This window comes from Acipenser ruthenus, chromosome 6 (genome assembly GCF_902713425.1).
Source record: "Acipenser ruthenus chromosome 6, fAciRut3.2 maternal haplotype, whole genome shotgun sequence".
NCBI classification, from domain to species: Eukaryota; Metazoa; Chordata; class Actinopteri; order Acipenseriformes; family Acipenseridae; genus Acipenser; species Acipenser ruthenus.
The window spans coordinates 69,719,085-69,740,861 of NC_081194.1; the positions used below are offsets into that span (position 1 = coordinate 69,719,085).

General features: G+C 42.1%; 1 protein-coding gene across 6 annotated transcripts in view; it reads left to right on the top strand.

The window, feature by feature from the left end:
• Positions 1-21,777, top strand: part of LOC117411349 (DNA (cytosine-5)-methyltransferase 3A-like) — a 228,168-nt gene that overhangs the window by 181,207 nt on the left and 25,184 nt on the right. For all 6 annotated transcript variants that reach the window (XM_059025742.1, XM_059025744.1, XM_059025743.1 and 3 more), the window contains one exon: positions 19,524-19,772. In XM_059025742.1, coding sequence (XP_058881725.1) covers positions 19,524-19,772 — 249 coding nt within the window. The remainder of the gene's footprint in view (positions 1-19,523; positions 19,773-21,777) is intronic.

The window sequence follows — 21,777 nt, forward strand, 5'->3', positions numbered from 1 at the left end:
TGACGCCCTTATCCAGGGCGACTTACAATTGTTACAAGATATCACATTATTTTTACATACAATTACCCATTTATACAGTTGAGTTTTTACTGGAGGTAAAGTACCTTGCTCAAGGGTACAGCAGCAGTGTCCCCACCGGGGATTGAACCCACGACCCTCCGGTCAAGAGTCCAGAGCCCTAACCACTACTCCACACTACTGCCCTACTATGTTCATTAGTATCCAACCTAGTAAATCCAGCATCCGTCAGCTCTGGCAGATTTTACTGTACTTGCTGAAGCGTTTTTCTCCCACTGCTAATTAAAATACATAAATAAATAAATGTGGCCACCCAGCTAACAATTTAATCTTGAGGGCTACAGTGAAAGTACTGTCTTTAAATTGGGAATTTAGTGAAGACTGTGTGTGTATGCGAGTACATTAATTATTGTAGGTAGCAATCCATAGTTATTTACTCACTCACAGACTGTAACCCTCAACTCCACAAACCAGCCAGCATTTTTGTAAATACCAACACATGTAATGAACAATAAAATAAACATTTTACTTGTGTCATCTGTGTCATTTTCAGGCGGAGCTTAGTGGTCGGCAAGGTGACATGGCTGAGAGAATTTTTTCCTCTGTCATCCCGTCTGGTGCTGTTAGTGTCAGTTTCTCAGCACACAGTACAGTAGTCGCTCAGTAACGAGGTGCAAACTATAGGAGCGTTTACTAAGGTGCCTTTGTTAAATAAATAAATTAATAAATAAATAAATAATCTAAATTTATAACTGTTTTTTTTTGGAAAATACAATTTAAGCCTAATGTTGTTGATTCCAACTTAGGCAATTCACAGAAGGACTAGTAAATTTACATCAGGACTAGTAAGTTTCAAAAGGTAGTAGTGCTTCGGACTAGTACCACAATTCTAACCCTGCATGTAGTAAGCTTGTAGTATGCTTGCAATACGCTGTGTTTGCTGAAAGGGTCTTGTTGTGCTCGGAGTTGTAGTTTAAAGCTGTGTAAGCTTGTCCTTTACTGAGACACCCACTCACAGTGCAATCTTTGGGTCCCATTGAACACGTAACATAGATTTTAGAGCTGGAGAAAACTACAATATCGAAGATGTATGACAAAACAATAGAGCCCTGATTAGTTGGCATTACCTTGGCAGTTGACTTTGTCTGTTCATGTCCATACACTCTATCACCCGTTGCTGGGTTCCAATTGGAGTGTTTCAGGACAAAGGTGCTGTGTGCTGTGAGAGCTGGGGGGTTAACAACAGAAAGAAAGAGAATGCAGACAAAATTGTAAATGTGAAGGCTGTCTGCCTTTTATGCATCCCAATCTGTCTTGTGAGTCTGCTTTTCTGCCACTGGGAATACAAACTGAATTCATTAGGCTGACAATGAATTGTAAACACTTTGAAATGCGTTGGGGGTTTCTTCTGTTAGTTTGTTTTAAAGACCTAAATCAATTTTAGACTCCACATTTGCTTTAGTACCATTATCACTCCTCCACTTATCCTTGTGCAGTTGAACTTTTCATTTTTATGTTTTCTTAACTGCTAAGGTTCTCAGATGTATGTCTCACCATCTTCTCGACACCACTAAAGTCCTGATAATGTAATATTCTTGTTAATTAGGGGTGAAGGTCCTTTTGTGTTCTGTGTTCTGGGCTGTTAATGCAGACGTTTGTACAATAAGCATTCATGTTAACCTGAAAAACATGGCAGATGTGGTCACAGGGAGATAAGAAATGTGGATTATAATTTAGAATGCTGTTCCAGGTAAATGTAATCTTAAAAGAAATGTATGTGTGTTCTGAAAGAGGTTTCAGAAGAGTTAATTAAAAGAACAATCTTGAAAGCTAGTCAAAAGACCAGGAAAACCTAATTCACTAATTACTAATTCACTGCCCACAGATGCCCAGAAGCAAGTTCCACGGAGTATGTGGCCTGTGGCAAATCAGGGGAATTACTTCTGTTATGTGCCAATGCAGACTAACTTGAACGGCTTAGCTAGTATTCAGTGTTTTGATACAGGATCGAAACTACTTTAAGTGGTAATTGTGCGGTCAGTTGTTCATGTGGAATTTAGAACCTCTGCTGCCACCCTTTTTATAAACCAACCAGGTCTAATGAGTGTTGAAGTGCAGATAATTATTATCACTGACTAAGGTGTCTGAGCTTAGGATACCACCTACGCTGTAAAGAACCTGAAATCTGACCTGCCGGGGGCAACAGAGAACCATTGTTAGTGCATGAGGGGCAATTAGCTGGGCATTAAATTTTTTAGCACTTTATCCAGGGTTGTGACAAGCTCATCTTGGAAGCAGGGGGCATTTGAATGGCATTTGAAGGATGTAATGATTACCAGTGCAGTGTGACCCTGCCTAGCCACCATAATGCAGTTTGAAAGCAGCATGTCCTAAAGTTACATTATTATTATGGTTGCTGAAGCACATACGTGGTAAAGAAAGCGTGGAGAGCAGTGATGTGTGGAGATTTTTCTCCTAGACAAAGAGACATATATATATATATATATATATATATATATATATATATATTAGCTCAACGTTTCGATATGTTGTACATATCTTTCTCAAGGGAGCCTGTGTTTGAATCAAAACATTGGAGGCTTTTATAGGTTTTTGACGGCATGACAACTACTTGTTTTTGTTTACATTCAAATCCATGATTTATTCTTACATGATGTCATGGTGTTCTATATATTGTGACATCATTTTTACTTTATTATTATTATTTATTTCTTAGCAGACGCCCTTATCCAGGGCGACTTACAATTGTTACAAGATATCACATTATACATTATTTCACATTATACAGATATCACATTATTTTTACATACAATTACCAATTTATACAGTTGGGTTTTTACTGAAGCAATCTAGGTAAAGTACCTTGCTCAAGGGTACAACAGCAGTGTCCCCCACTGGAGATTGAACCCATGACCCTCCAGTCAAGAGTCCAGAGCCCTAACCACTACTCCACACTGCTGCCCATCTTCTATCTTTGAATCTGTATTAATTCTAATTAACACTACTTTATATAAACACATATTTTTATTATATCATGCAATGCTGGCTCTGAGGATCAGTCTAGATTTGGCCTCCCCAGCGCATCAGCATGCACAACTTTTGAATGAATTTTGTTTATTTATTTAAATGTTATATATTTATTGAAGTTAATTAGTTCATTCTTTTCTGTTGAGTCCCGCTGGCATAATCGTGTTCAGTCTATTTTTCTTTTCGGATAAAAGCATGGTTGAGGGCAATTTGGAGAACAAAACTTGAATTAAAAAAATAGATAAAAAGCTTTTTTGTATGCTACAGTGTACTATATGAGAAACAGATTTTAGACAGTATTATTGTATGTATTGTATTTGAATGAATTGTGCATATTTGCAAACTGGGGGAATACAGTAAGAAATAAAAACATATTGTTTCTGTCATTTAACAATGACTTGTATTTAATTGTGCGGTGCTATCTTACTGTACCACTGGAAAAGAAACGTGTGCTAACATTAGAGATCCTTTTTCTCAACCAAAAGTAAAATATCATGAACTGTGACAAAAATGACATATCTGGTGGTTACAGTTCTTTTTCCGGCTGATGTGTATATATTTCAAGCTATATAAAAATGTCAATTTTTTTTTTTATCAAAGTGTATGCTGAATTTCCTGTTACTATAAAGTGCTAAAATATGTGGTTCTCAACAAAGGATCTGAGAAACTATAGTGATTTTTACTGCTTTTATTAGTCATGTATTTGCTTTTAGTCTTTTAAAGTAGTCCTCTCTAATACTCTCTAAAGGACTGAAATGTGCAGTTTTGAAAGAAACATATGTTAAAAGTCAGCATGATCCAGAGAGAGTTGCGACCTAGAAATGTCAGAAGGTGTAGCTTTGTAACAGGCAAACCTGTAAGAATGTATTCCAGAGCCAAGTAACTGTTGTGGTAACATGACTGACAGTCAAGGCTGACCAGCAGCAGAAATAGCAACCCAGACACAGAAACTGTAGTTAAGTGCTTTCTGCACACTTTTATTTACAAACACAAATAAAACACTGGAACAAACAAAAACCTAACTCCCCTTGGAGTACTAACTAAACTTTTCCAAATACCTAAACTATAAGCTGGACGGCTAAGCCGTTTACCAGTAACAAAACCCACTTGTTACACACAGTACCTTTTTTTTACATTCGACCACTCAGGTCTCCACACAGACAGCCTAACAAACATTTCAGACCTGGTTTTATACAATTCTATACTGGAACCAGGTGCACCTCATCATTGGCTCAAAAACCAATTAGCCCTCAAGGTATTTTGGGGGATTGTGGCAAAGTGCCCCGCCCCTGTGTGCATTTGTGTGTTCTGTGTATGTATGTATGGGTGCGTATGTTAATGTCGGTGTATAGATTGGTACACGGGATATAAACGGGTCTGTGTTTCACGTGTATTTAAAAAGTGTAGATTTGTATGTAGGCACGAGGAGGGCACAAATCACTTCACGTGCTGGTTAAATGTAATATGTGAGCACGGGGTTGCACAGAATTAATTCACGTGCTGGGATTCAAGTGAATAATTAATTAGTAATTGAATCCCAGCACAACAGTATAAATATGCACATTTTCACTCAGTCGGGGTTGGTGTTCGGTGAGTGGAGAACGGGAGAGAGAGGAGAAACTAAAAAGTGAAAGAAAGAACGTAAATATTGCTTTACTCACCGTGTTTGTTTGTCCCTGTTTGTTAGTGTGTGTTCGTTTTTGTTTGTCTCTTTATTTTGGCGCAAGTGCCGTGTCCAGTGTTTTTTGTGTTTCAAACCTTTTATTTTCTGTTTATTAAATGCTGAGCGCGATCACGCGCCCAGCTTATACCAAACCACATCTCTCTGTGTATTCCTTTTCTGGTCTGACGCCACCCACTCTGGCCGTCTTTGTGACACGTGGTGTCTTCGTGGGATAGCCGCGCCTCCAAGCGTCAGACCAGGAGGGGTCTGGATTAAAAAAAAAAAAAAAAAAAAAAAAAAAAAAAAAAAAAGATTACAAATATTGTTTTGGGGGAAAAAAACAAAACAAAAAAAAAAAATCAATGGCAGAAGACGCCATCAAACTGCGGGGCTGGTTCCTGGAGAATGCTGGGCTGGAGGCCCAGTCTCTGCCCATAGTCGTCCGGGTCCTGTGGATGATGGACAGTGAGAGATGGGAGGCATATCAGCAGGAACACACCCCAAACACCTTGGAGGAGGGTGTGGAGTTTGTCCTCAACTACCTGGAGGCAACCATAAATGGAACAGCAGCCCAGGTAGCAGGACCACCAGCAGAGGAGTACCTGCTGTCCCCATCTCCACCAGCAGAGGGTGAGTACCTGCTGTCCCCATCTCCACCAGCAGAGGGTGAGTACCTGCTGTCCCCATCTCCACCAGCAGAGGGTGAATGCCTGCTGGTTTTGCCTCCACAGCCCAAATGGGAGGAGCCTGAGCATCCACAGCCCAAATGGGAGGAGCCCAAGCGGAAGGAGCCCGAATGTCCTACGCCTGAGTGGGAGGAGCCCGAACGTCCTACGCCTGAGTGGGAGGAGCCCGAACGTCCTACGCCTGAGTGGGAGGAGCCCGAACGTCCTACGCCTGAGTGGGAGGAGCCCGAACGTCCTACGCCCTGAGTGGGAGGAGCCCGAACGTCCTACGCCTGAGTGGGGGGAGCCCGAACGTCCACAGCCCAACAGGGAGGAGTCGGGGCGTCCACAGCCCAACAGGGAGGAGTCGGGGCGTCCACAGCCCAACAGGGAGGAGTCGGGGCGTCCACAGCCCAACAGGGAGGAGTCGGGGCGTACACAGCCCAAAGGGAGGCAAGTCGGGGGCTTCCACAGCCCTGGGACCCAAGCCACCAGCAGAGGGAAAATGCCTGCTGGTTCAGCCCCAAGAGCCAGAAGGGGAGGAGTTACAGGCTCAACCCCCTGAAAATTTTTGGGGGGGAGAAGGGCAGGATGCTGGTGTCCCCCAGCAGCCTCTCGCTATGCTGCTGAAGGCAGCACGGCGTGCACATGCCCAGCCGCCACAGCAGAGGGAGCCAGCACCGCCAGGAGCAGAGGAGCTGGAGCTACCTCTACCTCCACCACCTCCAGGAGCAGAGGAGCAGGAGCTGCCTCTGCCTCCACCACCTCCAGGAGCAGAGGAGCAGGAGCTGCCTCTGCCTCCGCCACCACCACCGCAAGGAGCAGAGGAGCAGGAGCTGCCTCTGCCTCCACCACCTCCAGGAGCAGAGGAGCAGGAGCTGCCTCTGCCTCCGCCACCCACCACCGCAAGGAGCAGAGGAGCAGGAGCTGCCTCTGCCTCCGCCACCACCACCGCAAGGAGCAGAGGAGCTGGAGCTGACTCTGCCTCCACCACCGCCAGGAGCAGAGGAGCTGGAGCTGCCTCTGCCTCCACCACCGCCAGGAGCAGAGGAGCTGGAGCTGCCTCTGCCTCCACCACCGCCCGGAGCAGAGGAGCAGGAGCTGCCTCTGCTGCCCGTACCTCCGCAGGGAGTACGATGGCCGGAGCCCCAGCAAGGGGAGCTGCCGGCCACGAAGAAGGGGGAGGAGGTCTGGAGACCACTTTCCCCAGCAGCAGTTTCGCTGCAGGAGTTCTTGTGGCCGGAGCCCCACAGGAGGGAGCTGCCGGCTACGAAGAAGGGGGAGGTCGGGGGACCACCTGCCCCCGCAGCTTTTTCGCTGCAGGACGGGACCAACAGGCTGTCAGCCGTGCCACTACCGGCAGGGGTGCTGACAGCATTGCCAGCCAAGGGCCCACTGAAGCCTCCCTTCCCAGCCCGAGACTTTGTTCTGGACTGCTGGGTTTTTAAGGGGGGAGGTGGCCGTTGAGGCCATGTGTGCTGCGCACAAGGGGGGGTATATGTGGCAAAGTGCCCCGCCCCTGTGTGCATTTGTGTGTTCTGTGTATGTATGTATGGGTGCGTATGTTAATGTCGGTGTATAGATTGGTACACGGGATATAAACGGGTCTGTGTTTCACGTGTATTTAAAAAGTAGGCACGAGGAGGGCACAAATCACTTCACGTGCTGGTTAAATGTAATATGTGAGCACGGGGTTGCACAGAATTAATTCACGTGCTGGGATTCAAGTGAATAATTAATTAGTAATTGAATCCCAGCACAACAGTATAAATATGCACATTTTCACTCAGTCGGGGTTGGTGTTCGGTGAGTGGAGAACGGGAGAGAGAGGAGAAACTAAAAAGTGAAAGAAAGAACGTAAATATTGCTTTACTCACCGTGTTTGTTTGTCCCTGTTTGTTAGTGTGTGTTCGTTTTGTTTGTCTCTTTATTTTGGCGCAAGTGCCGTGTCCAGTGTTTTTTGTGTTTCAAACCTTTTATTTTCTGTTTATTAAATGCTGAGCGCGATCACGCGCCCAGCTTATACCAAACCACATCTCTCTGTGTATTCCTTTTCTGGTCTGACGCCACCCACTCTGGCCGTCTTTGTGACAGGGATATAGTCATATTTCAAACCTCTGGACTACATGTTCCTCTTTCCTCCCCCTACTCTGCCACACTGTATTCCAGCCCTACAGCCCACCTTTGTAGAGGGCTTCCAGATGTAGCATTGATTTTATATAAGGGTTTGTGGAAGGGGTGGTGGGCAATTCACTGACACACACAGGAGACAGAAGGTTTATTTGCAACACCCACACTGGTGCCCAGTTTTATTATTTTCTTTTATTTGGCTTTATTTTCTCTTTAGCCTGCAGAGGGCGCTGTTGTCTGTGGCCTGAATACCGCCAATAGTAGTCAGGTCTATAGTAATACCAATACAGGTACAGTCCAATGTTTCGCACTCACAGGTGCTGAAAAGAATAATGAAAACAAAAGGCAAAAGAACTCGGCAGCGTTACCCCCGTCCGTTGCTATCTGTATGGCCCAGGTCTTCATCCTATGATCACCCGTCCCTTCAACCTGCTTGTACTGTTCGGGGTTCTGCCCAAGTTTTTCCCCGCTACTAAAAATTCCTTTTCTTTTTTCTTTTTAATTAATTTGTTTTTGTGCTCGGTCTTCTCCAGTCCGTGTTCGGCTCCAACAGCAGAGCTTCCACCAGCTGGCTCGTTTCGTCTTAGAGGGGCAGGCTGAGGGAGCAACAGAGCATTATCTTATAGGGTCAGCAATCCCCCAAGGCCCACCTCTCAGTTACTCAGAGAGAGCGAAAGCTAACACACCCTCTTCCCCACCTCTCCGTGTCACTGCCATGACTGACAGGCGGATCTACGAGGCTGCTGCCCCCTTCCTGCAGTACCACGCATGCGCCAGACAGTCAGCACAGATCTCCCTGTTACAGGGTTCTATACATTATTCTAACATACATGCTTATGGAGTTTGTCGCCTACCCACATAAATCATTGTAAATCCTTAGCTGATGCTATGATGGTTCCTTTATAAAGTCAGGTTTTTTTCTGTTTGTTTGTTTTCTTTTTTTTATGACACCAGTCAAGTATCCCAACAACACAATGTCCACGACTAGAGTATAGCGTTCAATAACAAGTAACCTGGAATACCGGAGCGGACTGCTCCTCTTTGCTCATGTTGTTGTCATGTTGTAATTGATAATTCTTAAAAAATAAATGGCAAAGGCATTGCCAGGCACCATGCCAACAGGCTCGATGAGAGATTACCCTCACAGCACCGCCATCCTAACATGAACACCTCCTGCGGTTCAGCTGGAAAATTGTCCTCAATAGTGCCACATTGTATGGCTATGAGAACATAGTGAATTAGCCTGCATCACCTCCCCCTTCAGTGTCAAGCCTGAATACTGATAGAGAAGGATTAGGCATCCAGAATTCCATCATAGATATAAATTGCTGGGTGTTGTGGCTTCACTTCAATTGTTGCATGATTTTATTGTTTATTCTCTCATTCCATGACTTTCGTTGATATAGTTTTCTTAATTGACTGCAGTTTATGAAAAATAAATATGTTGCTGTTGCCCTTGCATTAGAGAACTGATATAAGTATGGTTAAGTGCTGTTCTGTTTTATGTAGTTCACAACATATGCACAGAAAACCTGGAAAGATGTGTAAAAGCCATTAAACTGCTCTCCCAAGCTGAGATTTCAGCTTTGAAGCCACAGACTGAAGTGCTCATAAAATTAGATGGACTTTATATGCTGTGTTTTGCTCTATTTACAATCAGATTATCGCTATTATACTGCATGTTTATTTAATTGTTTAATATCAATATAAATACTTCTCATTCTCATTTGCTGAAGCCTTCATTAGTTATGGACCAGAGTACTGTACACACTCTTATTGAAACTCACACACACACACACACACACACACACGCACACACACAACACACTGTATGTATACTGTGTATACTTTTATATACATTTCCTGACCTATTGCCTTACAGATTCTCTTGAAATTAATTTAATATGCAGCACAGCATGCATCAAACAAATCAAACTGCCAGTGCAAAGTCTGCCCAAACCCAGCATGGAGCAGTGGGATCAGCTGGAGCTTCCTATCCAAGGGGCAGTTAATTGCCCAGAGCCTGGTTAAAATGAATGAAAGACTCCAGATGGAAATGCAGAACTATTTCAAAACTACTTCAGTCATAAAAACATAAAAACCAACTTGAAATATGCTTCCTGAGAAAGTTACATTTGATTAATTGACTTCAAAACCTAAGGATGTTCTTCCTAAAACTTGTAATAAATTAAGTCAAATAGACAAACGTCACGGCTGGTGTACTCTGATTAGGACTAGCCATTTGTCTGCTTGACTTAGTTTCATATTAATAATACCTCCTAATGTAGAAGGATGAATTACTTTCTTATATCTGCAGCTCTCTTACCACTTCAGCCTTATCAAACGCTTTCAATTGCAGAGCGCAGCGCCAGGAAGTCAGTGGCCAACTTTACCTTTGAAACTTCACGGAATGAAAATCTTTATTACCATCAGAAAGTGATTTGTCTACATAGAAAGGAAAAAAGAAAAGACTGAAATGTGTTTCTCGTGTAGTGTAGAGAAAACTCCCAGGTGAAACAATGGGAATTTGTGAATTGGAAGAAAGAAAAAAAGTATAATGGGAAGCTGTCTACAATCCAAATCTAGTACAATTCATAGATTAGTGGTTTTATTCTTATTTCATAGAGGTGTTGCTCAGGATGTTGGCTGTCCCTTGAGATGGGTCCATGCAGATGTGTTCACATAAGGATAAAGCCAAGACTTGTTTTTAAGTTGAAAGCTATTGAGATGTGGGCCAACATACTGGTATTTCAACTTTGTATTTAATCCAGTTTAATCCAATCTGTAAACGTTTTGTGTCTTTCATATTGGCCCCTTTTTACCACTTTATTTTCTATAGATTTCTACAGCATAATTAGGCCTTGTAGGGAGAAAAATATTCAAGACACGGAAACGACTGAGCCCGGTTTCAAAACTAGAGATTGTTTATTCCAAGCCACAGCAAAACAGCTCTCCTTAAAGCATGACATTTTATAATGGTTAACTCCCCAGGTGCATATCCCACCCCAGATGATTGAGCATATAACCAATGAGTACAAACAGCACCCCTAATTAAACTAATGTATTCCTCCTTCATGCTATTAAAACACACACACACCCCTTGGGAGGGGTGTCAGCCCAAATCCTTTGGAACATTCTATGCTATGTACTTAACCCTATGTCCTAAGTATTGTTTTTCAACAGTGTACAAAACTGCTTCTATCTAGCTTCTTTCTTGGCTAACAGCTTCGCCTCCACCCTGGTGTACCTGCTTATCAACCACAGGCTTCGCTTGGCTGTACTCCCAGAAACCTGTTTGTATCTTTTTTTGTCCCGTACAGCAGTTTGCAGATTTGCTTAACACACACTTTAATAAAGCTTAAAGCTAACATTACATTTAGCTAAAACCCTCTTAATCATATTTTTCCCCTTCAGGTCCCCTATTTGGTTCTATAAGAGAACCAAGGCACAACCCTAGACTTTTGTAACTGGTGTCTGATCAGTGTACCCCCATTTCATCATATTGATAGTCTGATCCATCATAACCTGTTGTCTCAGTTCTTTCAGTTGTCTGTGCTGCCATCAACATTGGATGAGAGTGACCAATAATACCATTACAGAGAGTGCAACGCACCCGTCAAAGATGTAATCCCAGTACAAACCAACCCATCTTGCCCTTCTGGATCTTGTGACATTTTAACCTGCACTGTCACAGCTTCCATCTTGTATCCCAGAGCCTCAAGAGCTCTAGCCACCTCGTCCAGGATTGGATATGTAAATTTAGACCAGTGGCCATGCAGTGTCAAATTAATAGCTTCTTTTAGTGGTAGTACAGGTATCATTATTATTATTTTATTATTATTTATTTCTTAGCAGACGCCCTTATCCAGGGCGACTTACAATCGAAAGCAAATACATTTCAAGTATCACAGTACAAGTAATAATACAATTAAGAGCAAGATAAATACAATGACTTTGGTTCAAGCAAGTACAAGTGTGACAAAATACAATTCAATAATACAGCAGATAACAGTGTCAGTGATAGTTACATCAGGATATGATTAAATATAAAATACTACAGATTAAACACTTGGCAGATTACAGTACTCTGAAGTACAGGATTAAATGCAGTAAAATAGGGGCAGATAAGAGCAAGTAAAGCACATTTAAGGAAGAGTGATAAGTGTCCCAGGGGAAAACAGAGGAGTTCTACAGGTGCTGTCTGAAGAGGTGAGTCTTAAGGATGCGCCGGAATGTGGTCAGGGACTGGGCAGTCCTGACATCTGTAGGAAGGTCATTCCACCACTGCGGAGCAAGGGTGGAGAAGGAGCGGGCTCTGGAGGCAGGGGAGCGTAGAGGAGGTAGAGCCAGTCTTCTAGTGTAGGCGGAGCGGAGAGGTCGAGTGGGGGTGTAGGGAGAGATGAGGGTCTGGAGGTAGCTGGGTGCAGTCTGGTCAAGGCATCTGTAGGCTAGTACAAGAGTCTTGAACTGGATGTGAGCGGTGATTGGAAGCCAGTGGAGTGAGCGGAGTAGTGGAGTTGCGTGGGAGAAGCGAGGCAGAGAGAACACCAGGCGGGCAGCGGAGTTCTGGATGAGCTGGAGTGGACGGGTGACGCAGGGAGCGGAGTTCTGGATGAGCTGGAGTGGACGGGTGACGCAGGGAGGCCAGCCAGGAGGGAGTTGCAGTAGTCTAGGCGGGAGAGTACCAAGGCCTGGACCAGGAGCTGGGTGGCGTAGTTGGTGAGGAAGGGTCGGATTCTTCGGATGTTGCTCAGGAAGAATCGGCAAGTGTGTGCCAGAGTGGAGATGTGCTGGGAATAAGAGAGGCAGGGGTCCAGGGTGACTCCGAGGTTTTAGCGGAGGAAGAGGGAGAGAGTGTGGTAGATTCCAGAGGAACAGAGATAGAGAGATCAGAGGAGGGCGAGGAGGAGAAGGGAAAGAAAAGGAGGTCAGATTTAGAGAGGTTGAGTTTGAGGTGATGCGAGTGCATCCAGGAGGAAATAGCAGACAGACAGGTAGAGGTACGGGAGGGGATGGTGGAGTCAGAGGTGGGGAAGGAGAGGAAAATCTGAGCATCATGGTCACTCCCACTAGCGTATTCAGTTACATTCAAACACATTGAGTGGTTTTGTACTTCACATTTCTTGGATCCCCACATGTAATACACCATATCTGATGGTCCACTACTCGTGCTTTAGTCCAACCGTGGGCCAGTCTGATTTAAACAGAATCGATCATTGACATGTTTTTAAATATTTCACAAGTATATATCACATATTGATTCTGCATATAGCAGCAAGCATTATCTTCTGCATATAACTCAGGTTCATCAATGCTAGTTTTGGAAAGTGTGTTACTTTGACCCCCCTCAAATACTCCAATTGATGTTGCTTTATACTTTTTCTGCAGACTCACTGATAGTGGTTTTGTCAGACTAAACTGTAATAACATATTGTGTGTTGATGTATGGGTTTTGTGACATCATCATGTTCATAACTTCCCCTGTAACATTATCATTCCATAATTCAGTTACTGGGCCTGCCAATGTGTTGGGTGGTTTACCATGTATTAGGTTTACCATCATTAGCCCTTAGTGGTCCATTTATTCAGCGCGTCTCAGGCGCGTCAGGTCCAATTTATTTTCACACACGCAGTTTATTTTAGACGCGCTGTTTAACCCTGTGTGGTCCATTTATTCAGCGCGTCAGACGCGTCAGGTCCAATTTATTTTCACACGCGCAGTTTATTTTAGACGCACTGTTTAAAAGTATTTTTTTTTTCACAGTAAAACAGGTTTAAAAGGCACTGCATATCAACAGGACACTCAGTACTGCATCTCCAGCACCGCCCCACCCCTTGTTCGCTATATTTTTCAAATAACTCTTAATAATAGTACATACCGATAAATCATCTCTTGATCACTCGTTTTATCACCAAACTCAATAATGCAATCCAAGTCATTATTTTATTACTATAACATCTAAAAAAAGCTCTGCAAGTGTCTGATATTCTTTGAGCGCTGGATGCGGAAGCAGCTATCTTGTTTGTTTATGTCCGTGTTATCTATGTGGTGTCGGGTCTATCAGTATTCATGAGATATGCCCCATTTTTTTTTCAGCTTCTCTCGGCTCCTATCGGTCTCACTCAGCCATTGAATGGTTTTCTCAGCTTTTTCCGGAGAAAAAACGACTAGAGACCTGTTTTTTGCGTCTTTTTGACCGGAAAGGGAAAATTGCGATGTCAGACCAGGTCCAACATAGGACCACAAAGGGTTAAAAGTATTTTTTTTCACAATAAAACAGGTTTAAAAGGCACTGCATATCAACAGGACACTCAGTACTGCATCTCCAGCCCTGCCCCACCCCTTGTTCACTGTATTTTTCACATACCTCTTCATAGTCGTGCATACCGATAAATCATCTCCTGATCACTTGTTTTATCACCAAACTCCTCAATAATGCGATCCAAGTGATTATTTTATTACTATAACATCTAAAAAAATGTCTGTGATATTCTTTGAGCGCTGGATGCAGAAGCAGCTATCTTGTTGTCCGTGTTATCTATGTGGTGCCGGGGCTATCTTTATTCATGAGATATGCCCCCTTTTTTTTCAGCTTCTCTCGGTTCCTATCAGTCTCACTTGGCCATTGCAACATCTGTTTTTGTGATGCTTTTCTTTTTAGGGTGTGGTCCATGTGCTCTACCAACCCAGAGCTATTTGGGTGGTAGAGGATGTGGAACTACTATTATATGCCAACAAGGGCACATGAGTGCTTCATGATCAAGCCAATAAAATGTGTTCCTTGGTCAGAGTCCATTTGCAGAGACGTCCCTCACAAAAGAATCAATCGTGACCAAAACAGTCTTGCTACTGTGAGTGCATCATTACTCTTACAGTAAACGCTGGTTTCCCTCCTTTAGCCATTGACTGGACCTGTAAAATTTTTAACTTTTCCCATGGGCCGGTAGGGGGAGCTGGTCGCGACAGCCGTCCCTTACCTGATTTGCCAGCATTAACCTGCTTCAAACAATTCAGATTGTGCTTCTAATAGTGAGACTGTCGCACTGTAATTTTTTTATATATATTTGCTGATGTTTCAGTGGGCTACCCTTTGCAGTTTCCATACCTCTTGTTGCCCACAACATCAGGTAATCTGTCAGCACTCCCCATGCATACCTTCTGTCAGTATAAATTGTTAATGGGGAGTCAAATACATTCTGCAAACACAATACTGCCGTGAGTATGGCTACCTGCGCCGAGTCAACACCTCCGAGCGGTATTCTGTGAGGGTATTCATACCCCATATCCACAAACAAACAAACAAACAAACTGGCCACCATGCCAATATCACAACCCAACAATACTGTTATGCATTATTTCCACCAAGCTTGCATTCCTGCACTGTACTGCTAGCCCTTTGTTTCAACACACCTATTTCATCTTTGCTCTCACTTACGTTTCAGTTTAGCACATCAATCTAGTTATTACCTCCCGTTCTGTCGATACTGTGTTTGCCCGACTGAAATACCAGACTCCCAAGAGGCTCCGTAATACATTAATTGCGGTCAATATAAAACACATTGTATCCAGATGTGTAAGGGGTTTGGCACCAGTACTGACACCTTACACATACTGCCCTTCCCGCCAGTACCGTGACCCATCCACAAAGCACTGCAGTTGCCCTCTGCCATGCTCATGCTCCACACGCCCTGGGGGATCTAAAAGAATCTCACATTTATGTGGTTCCTGGTCAATGGCCAATCGCCATGACCCGTCCGGCTTGCGCACAAGCCAGATAGGCGAGCTGGTGGCTGAGTGACACTCATGCACCACCCCTATTCACACAGTTCCTGAACAATAAATCCGACAGCATTAATTCCTTCACTCTTGATGGGACACTGCATACACAGGACACATCGGCAAGTTAGTAACAGAGTGGCACCTTACCCTATGAGTTCAGTGGTGACTTAACTCACTTGTAATCAGCTACCACCTTCTGTTCACATAACCCCTGTCTCACCAGATCCTGCAGCTCCCATAGCTCCATTCTGTACCATATGTGGTCTAGCTTGTGCACCCCAGTAGCCACACCGCGTCCATGCTTTTTGCTGCACTTAAACAATCATAGCCAATTCCTGATGCCTGTCTGTAACAACCCAAACATAATTATGCATACTTGTTGCTCTGATGCTGCTTATTCTGTCCATCAGCCGATACACCCAATTCACTCTGTCTCCGCAGCCTGTTGCTGCTGAGTTGAAATCTTTGTTCTTTTCAGTTTCAGCACACACACATAGCAATGCAGCATAAGTTTTCTCTTCCTGGTGTAATATTGCTCTTCTCTGTTTCCAGACAGACATCACATCAGCCACCCCTTCGTCTCCAGTGCCAACAAGTATACGTTCTGTGGCTACTTTCAAACCAAATGTGTAACTTTTATTTCAAATCAATTTTTGTCTTTTTGTCATTGGGACTGCTTCCCTACGGCATGCTTGGCTCTTTGCCAGCTATTTCTCCCTTAGCCCGTTACGGACTCCGGCTCCAGCTGACTTAATCCACAAACCTTTGTAACATGCATTTTGTAATAACTAACCCTGAATTAGATATTGTATAATCCCGTACTCTGTTACTTGTTATCTCATAACCCCGTAATCTGTTACTTTTTGTTCTTCAGTTCTATTCAACATTCTATTACACTACGCACATAGTATATTCCATTCACATATAGCTATATGATACCTAAAGAGCGTTATTACCCCAGGAAGCAGATGACCAGGACTATGATCCACCTCATCTTGCTCCGGTCAGCGGCCGTCGGACGCATGAAGTCCCGGGTGTTTCGGCACCAAGATGTAGAAAAATATTCAAGACAAGGAGATGACTGAGTCCAGTTCCAAAACTAGAGATAGTTTATTCCAAGCCACAGCAAAACAGAGCGCTCTGGAGAAGACATCAGAGACCTTCTGAGCAGCTGTCCTTGAAGCATGACAATTTTATAATGGTTAACTCCCCAGATGCATATCCCACCCCAGATGGTTAAGCATTTAACCAATGAGTACAGACAGCGCCCCTAATTAAACTAGTATATTCCTCCTAGGTGCTATTAAAAAATTTTCCCCTTCAGCCTTCTGTTTTTCAATGTTTATTAATTTCATTTTTCACTGCTTATTTTGAGCTAATTTCGCCTTGTAAATCGTTTTTTCAGGGCTTTTGATTTTTATATACTGTATGAAGTTATTGTGACAGAAAAAAATGAAAGTAACCGAAAACAATATGTATAGTAATTCGACAGTACCTGCACACTTCAGTTGTACCTTCTTTCATTGCTGTCTTTCACAACTAAATCCTTATGGTCACGGGCATGATCTTCTGGGGTTTTTGTGTGTTTAGGCAGTTTTTTACATTTTGTCACAATTTGTATTTCTGTTTTAAATTCCATGAGCATGTAAATACTACCTAGAGTACTGTAATATAGCTTTAAATGTCACGAGCAAGAACATCTAATTTTAAATCTCGCAAGCGTGTTACAATCCTCCAATAGAAATCTAGGAATTTTGCTGCTACTCAGTAGTTGGGGTGGGTTTAAAGTATTCAGAATAAATCAATGCGAGATACAAGTCAGGAATTGCCCACTGGGAAAGTTATTATTTTTTTTGTAGGTATCTTATTAATTGTTTTCACAGGGAAAGGGGTCAAGTCAGCGTGAACTGAGTAACCAGTTCCAGTGTTTTTCTGGTGTTTATTGGATATACACCGATTTTCATTTTTTTGTGTCAGTTGTTTTTTATCGGTTTTACACTAGAACAGCCGGGTTTATGCTACTACCTAGAACCGCCAGCAGTAGTCATTTTGACAGGTACATTTGAAACAGCATTGATATGAAAATGAAACACAAACTATCAGATACAACTCAAAAGTTTTATTTATGAATATCACTGTATTTAAATGAAAAAATAAACATAAAAGGCTTTATTTTCGAAATTAGCGCATATAATGCATGACGTAAAAAAAGGAAAAACTATAATAAAATAAACATTTCAAAAGAAGATATTGTGTAAACAGGTGTAAAATGCTATATGTACATACACAATTGTAAAATCAAAATAATTATTTATACAAAATAACATAAAAAAGAAAATAACTCGGTTCCCATTGGTAACGTGAATGTGCACTGACCACAAACTGATCTTTCACACTGGGCACAGATATCAAAAGTTTTATTTTTACTGCATTTAGTTACCTGGCATTATTTTCTGTTGTGTGTGTCACTTGTTGCAATATTATCAGTTCTAGTTTCTATAGCAGACTGGCTTCACTTCATGCAATATTATCAGTTCTAGTTTCTATAGCAGACTGGCTTCACTTCATGCAATATTATCAGTTCTAGTTTCTATAGCAGACTGGCTTCACTTCATGCAATATTATCAGTTCTAGTTTCTATAGCAGACTGGCTTCAATTCACGCAATATTGTTAATCCTCAGGCTTGTAACAACATGTTGATTATGCCTGTTTTATGAATTTAAAAGGTCTAGTTTCCTTACCTCTTTAAAAGGCCATTGTAATGGTAATATGTGTCGTGCACAAGGACTTCAGCCTGGTTTGCTTGATGGTTTCACCTGAAAAGAACTGTGGATTATGTAGTATATTATGAGACATTGGAAGTTATTTTTTAATCTAAATGTATTTACAATTACTCAAGTACATTCACAAGTACGCTTTCTAATCAAGTGAATGCCTTATCAAACATGTTCTTATTCATTTATGAGTAAACATTGATTTAGAATGTGTACAAAAGCTGTAAAGAGCTGGATTTTTTCATTTTATTTCCACGGACAGAATCCATGCATGTTCTTGTAACGAGAACGTAAACTTTCTTTGACATCCAGTCTAAAACAAATGCTGCATTTTAGTGTTCTTTAAAAAAAAAAAAAAAAGTACAGTATGTGCAGTATTATAATGCTGTCACACCTTTGTCCAAAAGATTGGGAAAAACACATTTATAAATTACAAATAGTTACTTGTATGCTTGTTTTTCTGAAAGTTGTTCCAGTCCTCTCTCCTGTTATGTACTGTTTTCATACCAAATCTTTTTTCTCCCCCCAAATGTCAGCCACCACACCAAATGGGTCTCTTATGTTGTATACTTTTCTGCCAATTTATGATTAAAAGTACCTGTTGAAGATGCAATACGAAATACAAAGTCAAAATTACAACACATGAATGAACTCACATCAGAGAAAGCATGCCCATTATTTTTTGTACCCCTAATACATGGTTCATCCAGAGAACTTCATTCTTACATTCAGTATTCGGTCAGAACCAAAGCAGGTACGGCAGGTTTGACTTCTCACTTGTTCGGCCCCATGAGTTGCTTTCAGGCTGATGGGCTTCAGAATGAGCAAGTCTTGGCTTGATTTCATGAAAAAATACAAAACACTGTTCATATACTATTGGTCTCATATCCTTCATTGCAGGGGACGGCTGCCGTGCTTCCCTATTTTGAACAAATTACTAGGATTAACTGTGCTTCATGTCTAAAAGTGACTTTTTTCTGTTCTTGCCATGGATCTGTGGTATCTAAATACTAAAGCACAGCTACAAACAGTTCCAGCTGTGTAAGTGTGTAAGGAAGAGCTTTGCATTATGGGGCTGGTTAATATTGATATTTTTCACAAAAGGACTCCAAGCACAAACAGCACTACTGTAGCTTGAAATCTTCAAGTCCCCCAAATATCTCTGCACTGTGGCACTGCATCCGCTTATTGTGTTTAAATGGTAAAGGAACGCTCTCGGTTTACCTTACTATCTCTGTTTGTAGATAAATAACCCAGCCTCAAGGGCTGTAAGCCAAGAACCTTACAAGGGTCAATTTCATTTTTTCTTTGCTTGTCTAATGTGAAATTTAAATATTTAATAGGTGACTGATATCTTTGCTGAGGCCCAACTCCACACCACTCTGCATCAGGAAGTCTGTTTATTATTAACTTCTAATTCTTTTGTCTGTTGTTTTTCTCACAGGCAGAGAAAAGGGCCACACTTGTTGCTGTGATGAACTCACTGGAGGAAACTGTCGGGAACGAGAGACAGAAGGAGGAGGAGGAGGAGGAGGAGGAGGAGGAGGAGGAGGAGGAGGTGTCCAGCGAGGTCCCCCCCCAGCAGCCCACAGACCCGGCCTCACCCACTGTAGTCACCACCCCCGAGCCTGTCGGAGCAGAGGCCTTAGAGAATACCGCCTCTAAGTCGATGGATGACGAAGCCGAATACGAGGTGAAAAATCCACATCCAAACTAGGGGTGTAACACGTAGCTATAAAGTTATTTAGTTAATTCAGCAGAATAACTAAGTGTGATGTAAAGCACAATGACCTACACAAAGTTACACTACACACAGCACATAGTTAATCTCTGTTTCTTTGAACTCAGTGACAGTTCAGAATCACCAGGATTCTGGTTAGGAACAGGGTGAGGTGAGGTTAGGACACTGTGTCAGGGAGTCAAGTGGCAGTGTAACCTTGATCAAGGTACTGCACCTCTTTGTGACTCCTCTTTCGCAGCAATATGCTATGTTTGGGCAGGATCTCAGCTGTTCTATTCATATATATATATATATATATTTGTGTTTTTGTTTTTAGACATGATGTAAGCTTAGACTGTCTTGACGTTGATCCAACTATTTGTGGGTCAGATTTATAACGTATTACAGAAGAGTCATTTAAAGCAGTATCCAGTATACATCCATATACGTTATAACTAGAGCCCTGTGAAATTATTTGAATTTTTAAATAATTTTGTTTTATTTCACAAATTTCATTTAATTAAATGCACATTAATAAAAACAACTCAAATAGATGTATACAAATAATAGTATAGTAAACATCGTTTTAACTACATGCATCATTACCATAATTTCTCATTAGCGGCAGTAACTGTAACGTACAGTCCCCCACTCTTTTAATGAACTACCTATTTACAGTAAATACTGCCCATGCCCTCTAAAAAATACAATAACATCAAATAAAAATATATATTTACACTGCCTTACTATTGTGGGGGCTGTCATAATAATTGCACATACAGTGATAGGAATTGTGTTTCAAGCTTGCAGAGGTATACATTCATTCATTCAAAACCAAAACAGTGTTTGCACCACTTGAAATAAAACAAATAATTAGCATACTAATACAAAATATAAGCAAACAGCCACATATTCCCCCAAAGGAATAAACAGCTAATGCTTAACGACAGTATCTTTGGACTCGCATTGCAGCCGACAGTTGCGAAATCTGCACATTATTATTTTGTTATGCGCGGTTTAGGTATTTTAGAAACAAACGTCTCTTCTGTTCCATTAACAATTTTAATTTCCAAACAACTCGCTCCAAATTATACATCTGTGCAAATGCTAGTCAAAGGTTCAGTTTCCCTTCAGGCCGTGTCTATGGTAACGGCTGAGCCTTGACAACTACAATTGCAAGTATTTATTTAAAGTATTTTTGCATAAATCTCCCAATTTAAAAATGTGATTCTATTGTAGCGATCCGTGCAGTTGTGTTTGTGTACTGTAAATCCCGCTGTAATTGTGTTTCCCTCCATCTCTGTAATCCTATACTGCATGTGGGCATGTTCTGTATCTCCCCTGTGATTGGCTGTTGCCTGTCTGTCCTCATTGACTGTTGTTTTTCTGTGCCCATTGGTCATAGTGTGCGGCTGAGGGCCAATGGGTTATGCGGCCAATAAGGGGGTGGGGCTAAGGTGAAAACATTTGTTTGTTTTTTTCAAACAATTGCAACATGGAGGCTCGACACACAGGCTCACTCTGGTTCTTTTCCCTTCTATATACATGACCCAACACACAGATTTGAAAGAAAAGCGCTGAAGCACACTTTAATTTTATTACGAAATTTTAAAAAAAAAAAACGAAAACAAACACCTAGCTCCTTCGGGGCACTAACTAAACATTTGTTGGTTCCCTGATTAACTCGCAGGACAATTAAGCCGTTTACCTGACAAATAATAAACATACAGTTTTTACAAAACAAGCACAGCACAGTACTTACAAATGACTGCTCGGACAGTATCCCTTTCTGTCTCCTTTTACTCAGCAGTCTCCAGTTGGCAATAACAATTAACAAATAATAGTCAAATTAAGGCTTTTCAGCCTGTGACCTTCTGGGAGGTGTAGTCCTGTCGTCGTTGTCCCCCCCGGACTACACTTTCTCACACACTGTACTTCTTATGAGAGTGTGGTACGAGAGGGTGCAGTAGGGGTCAGT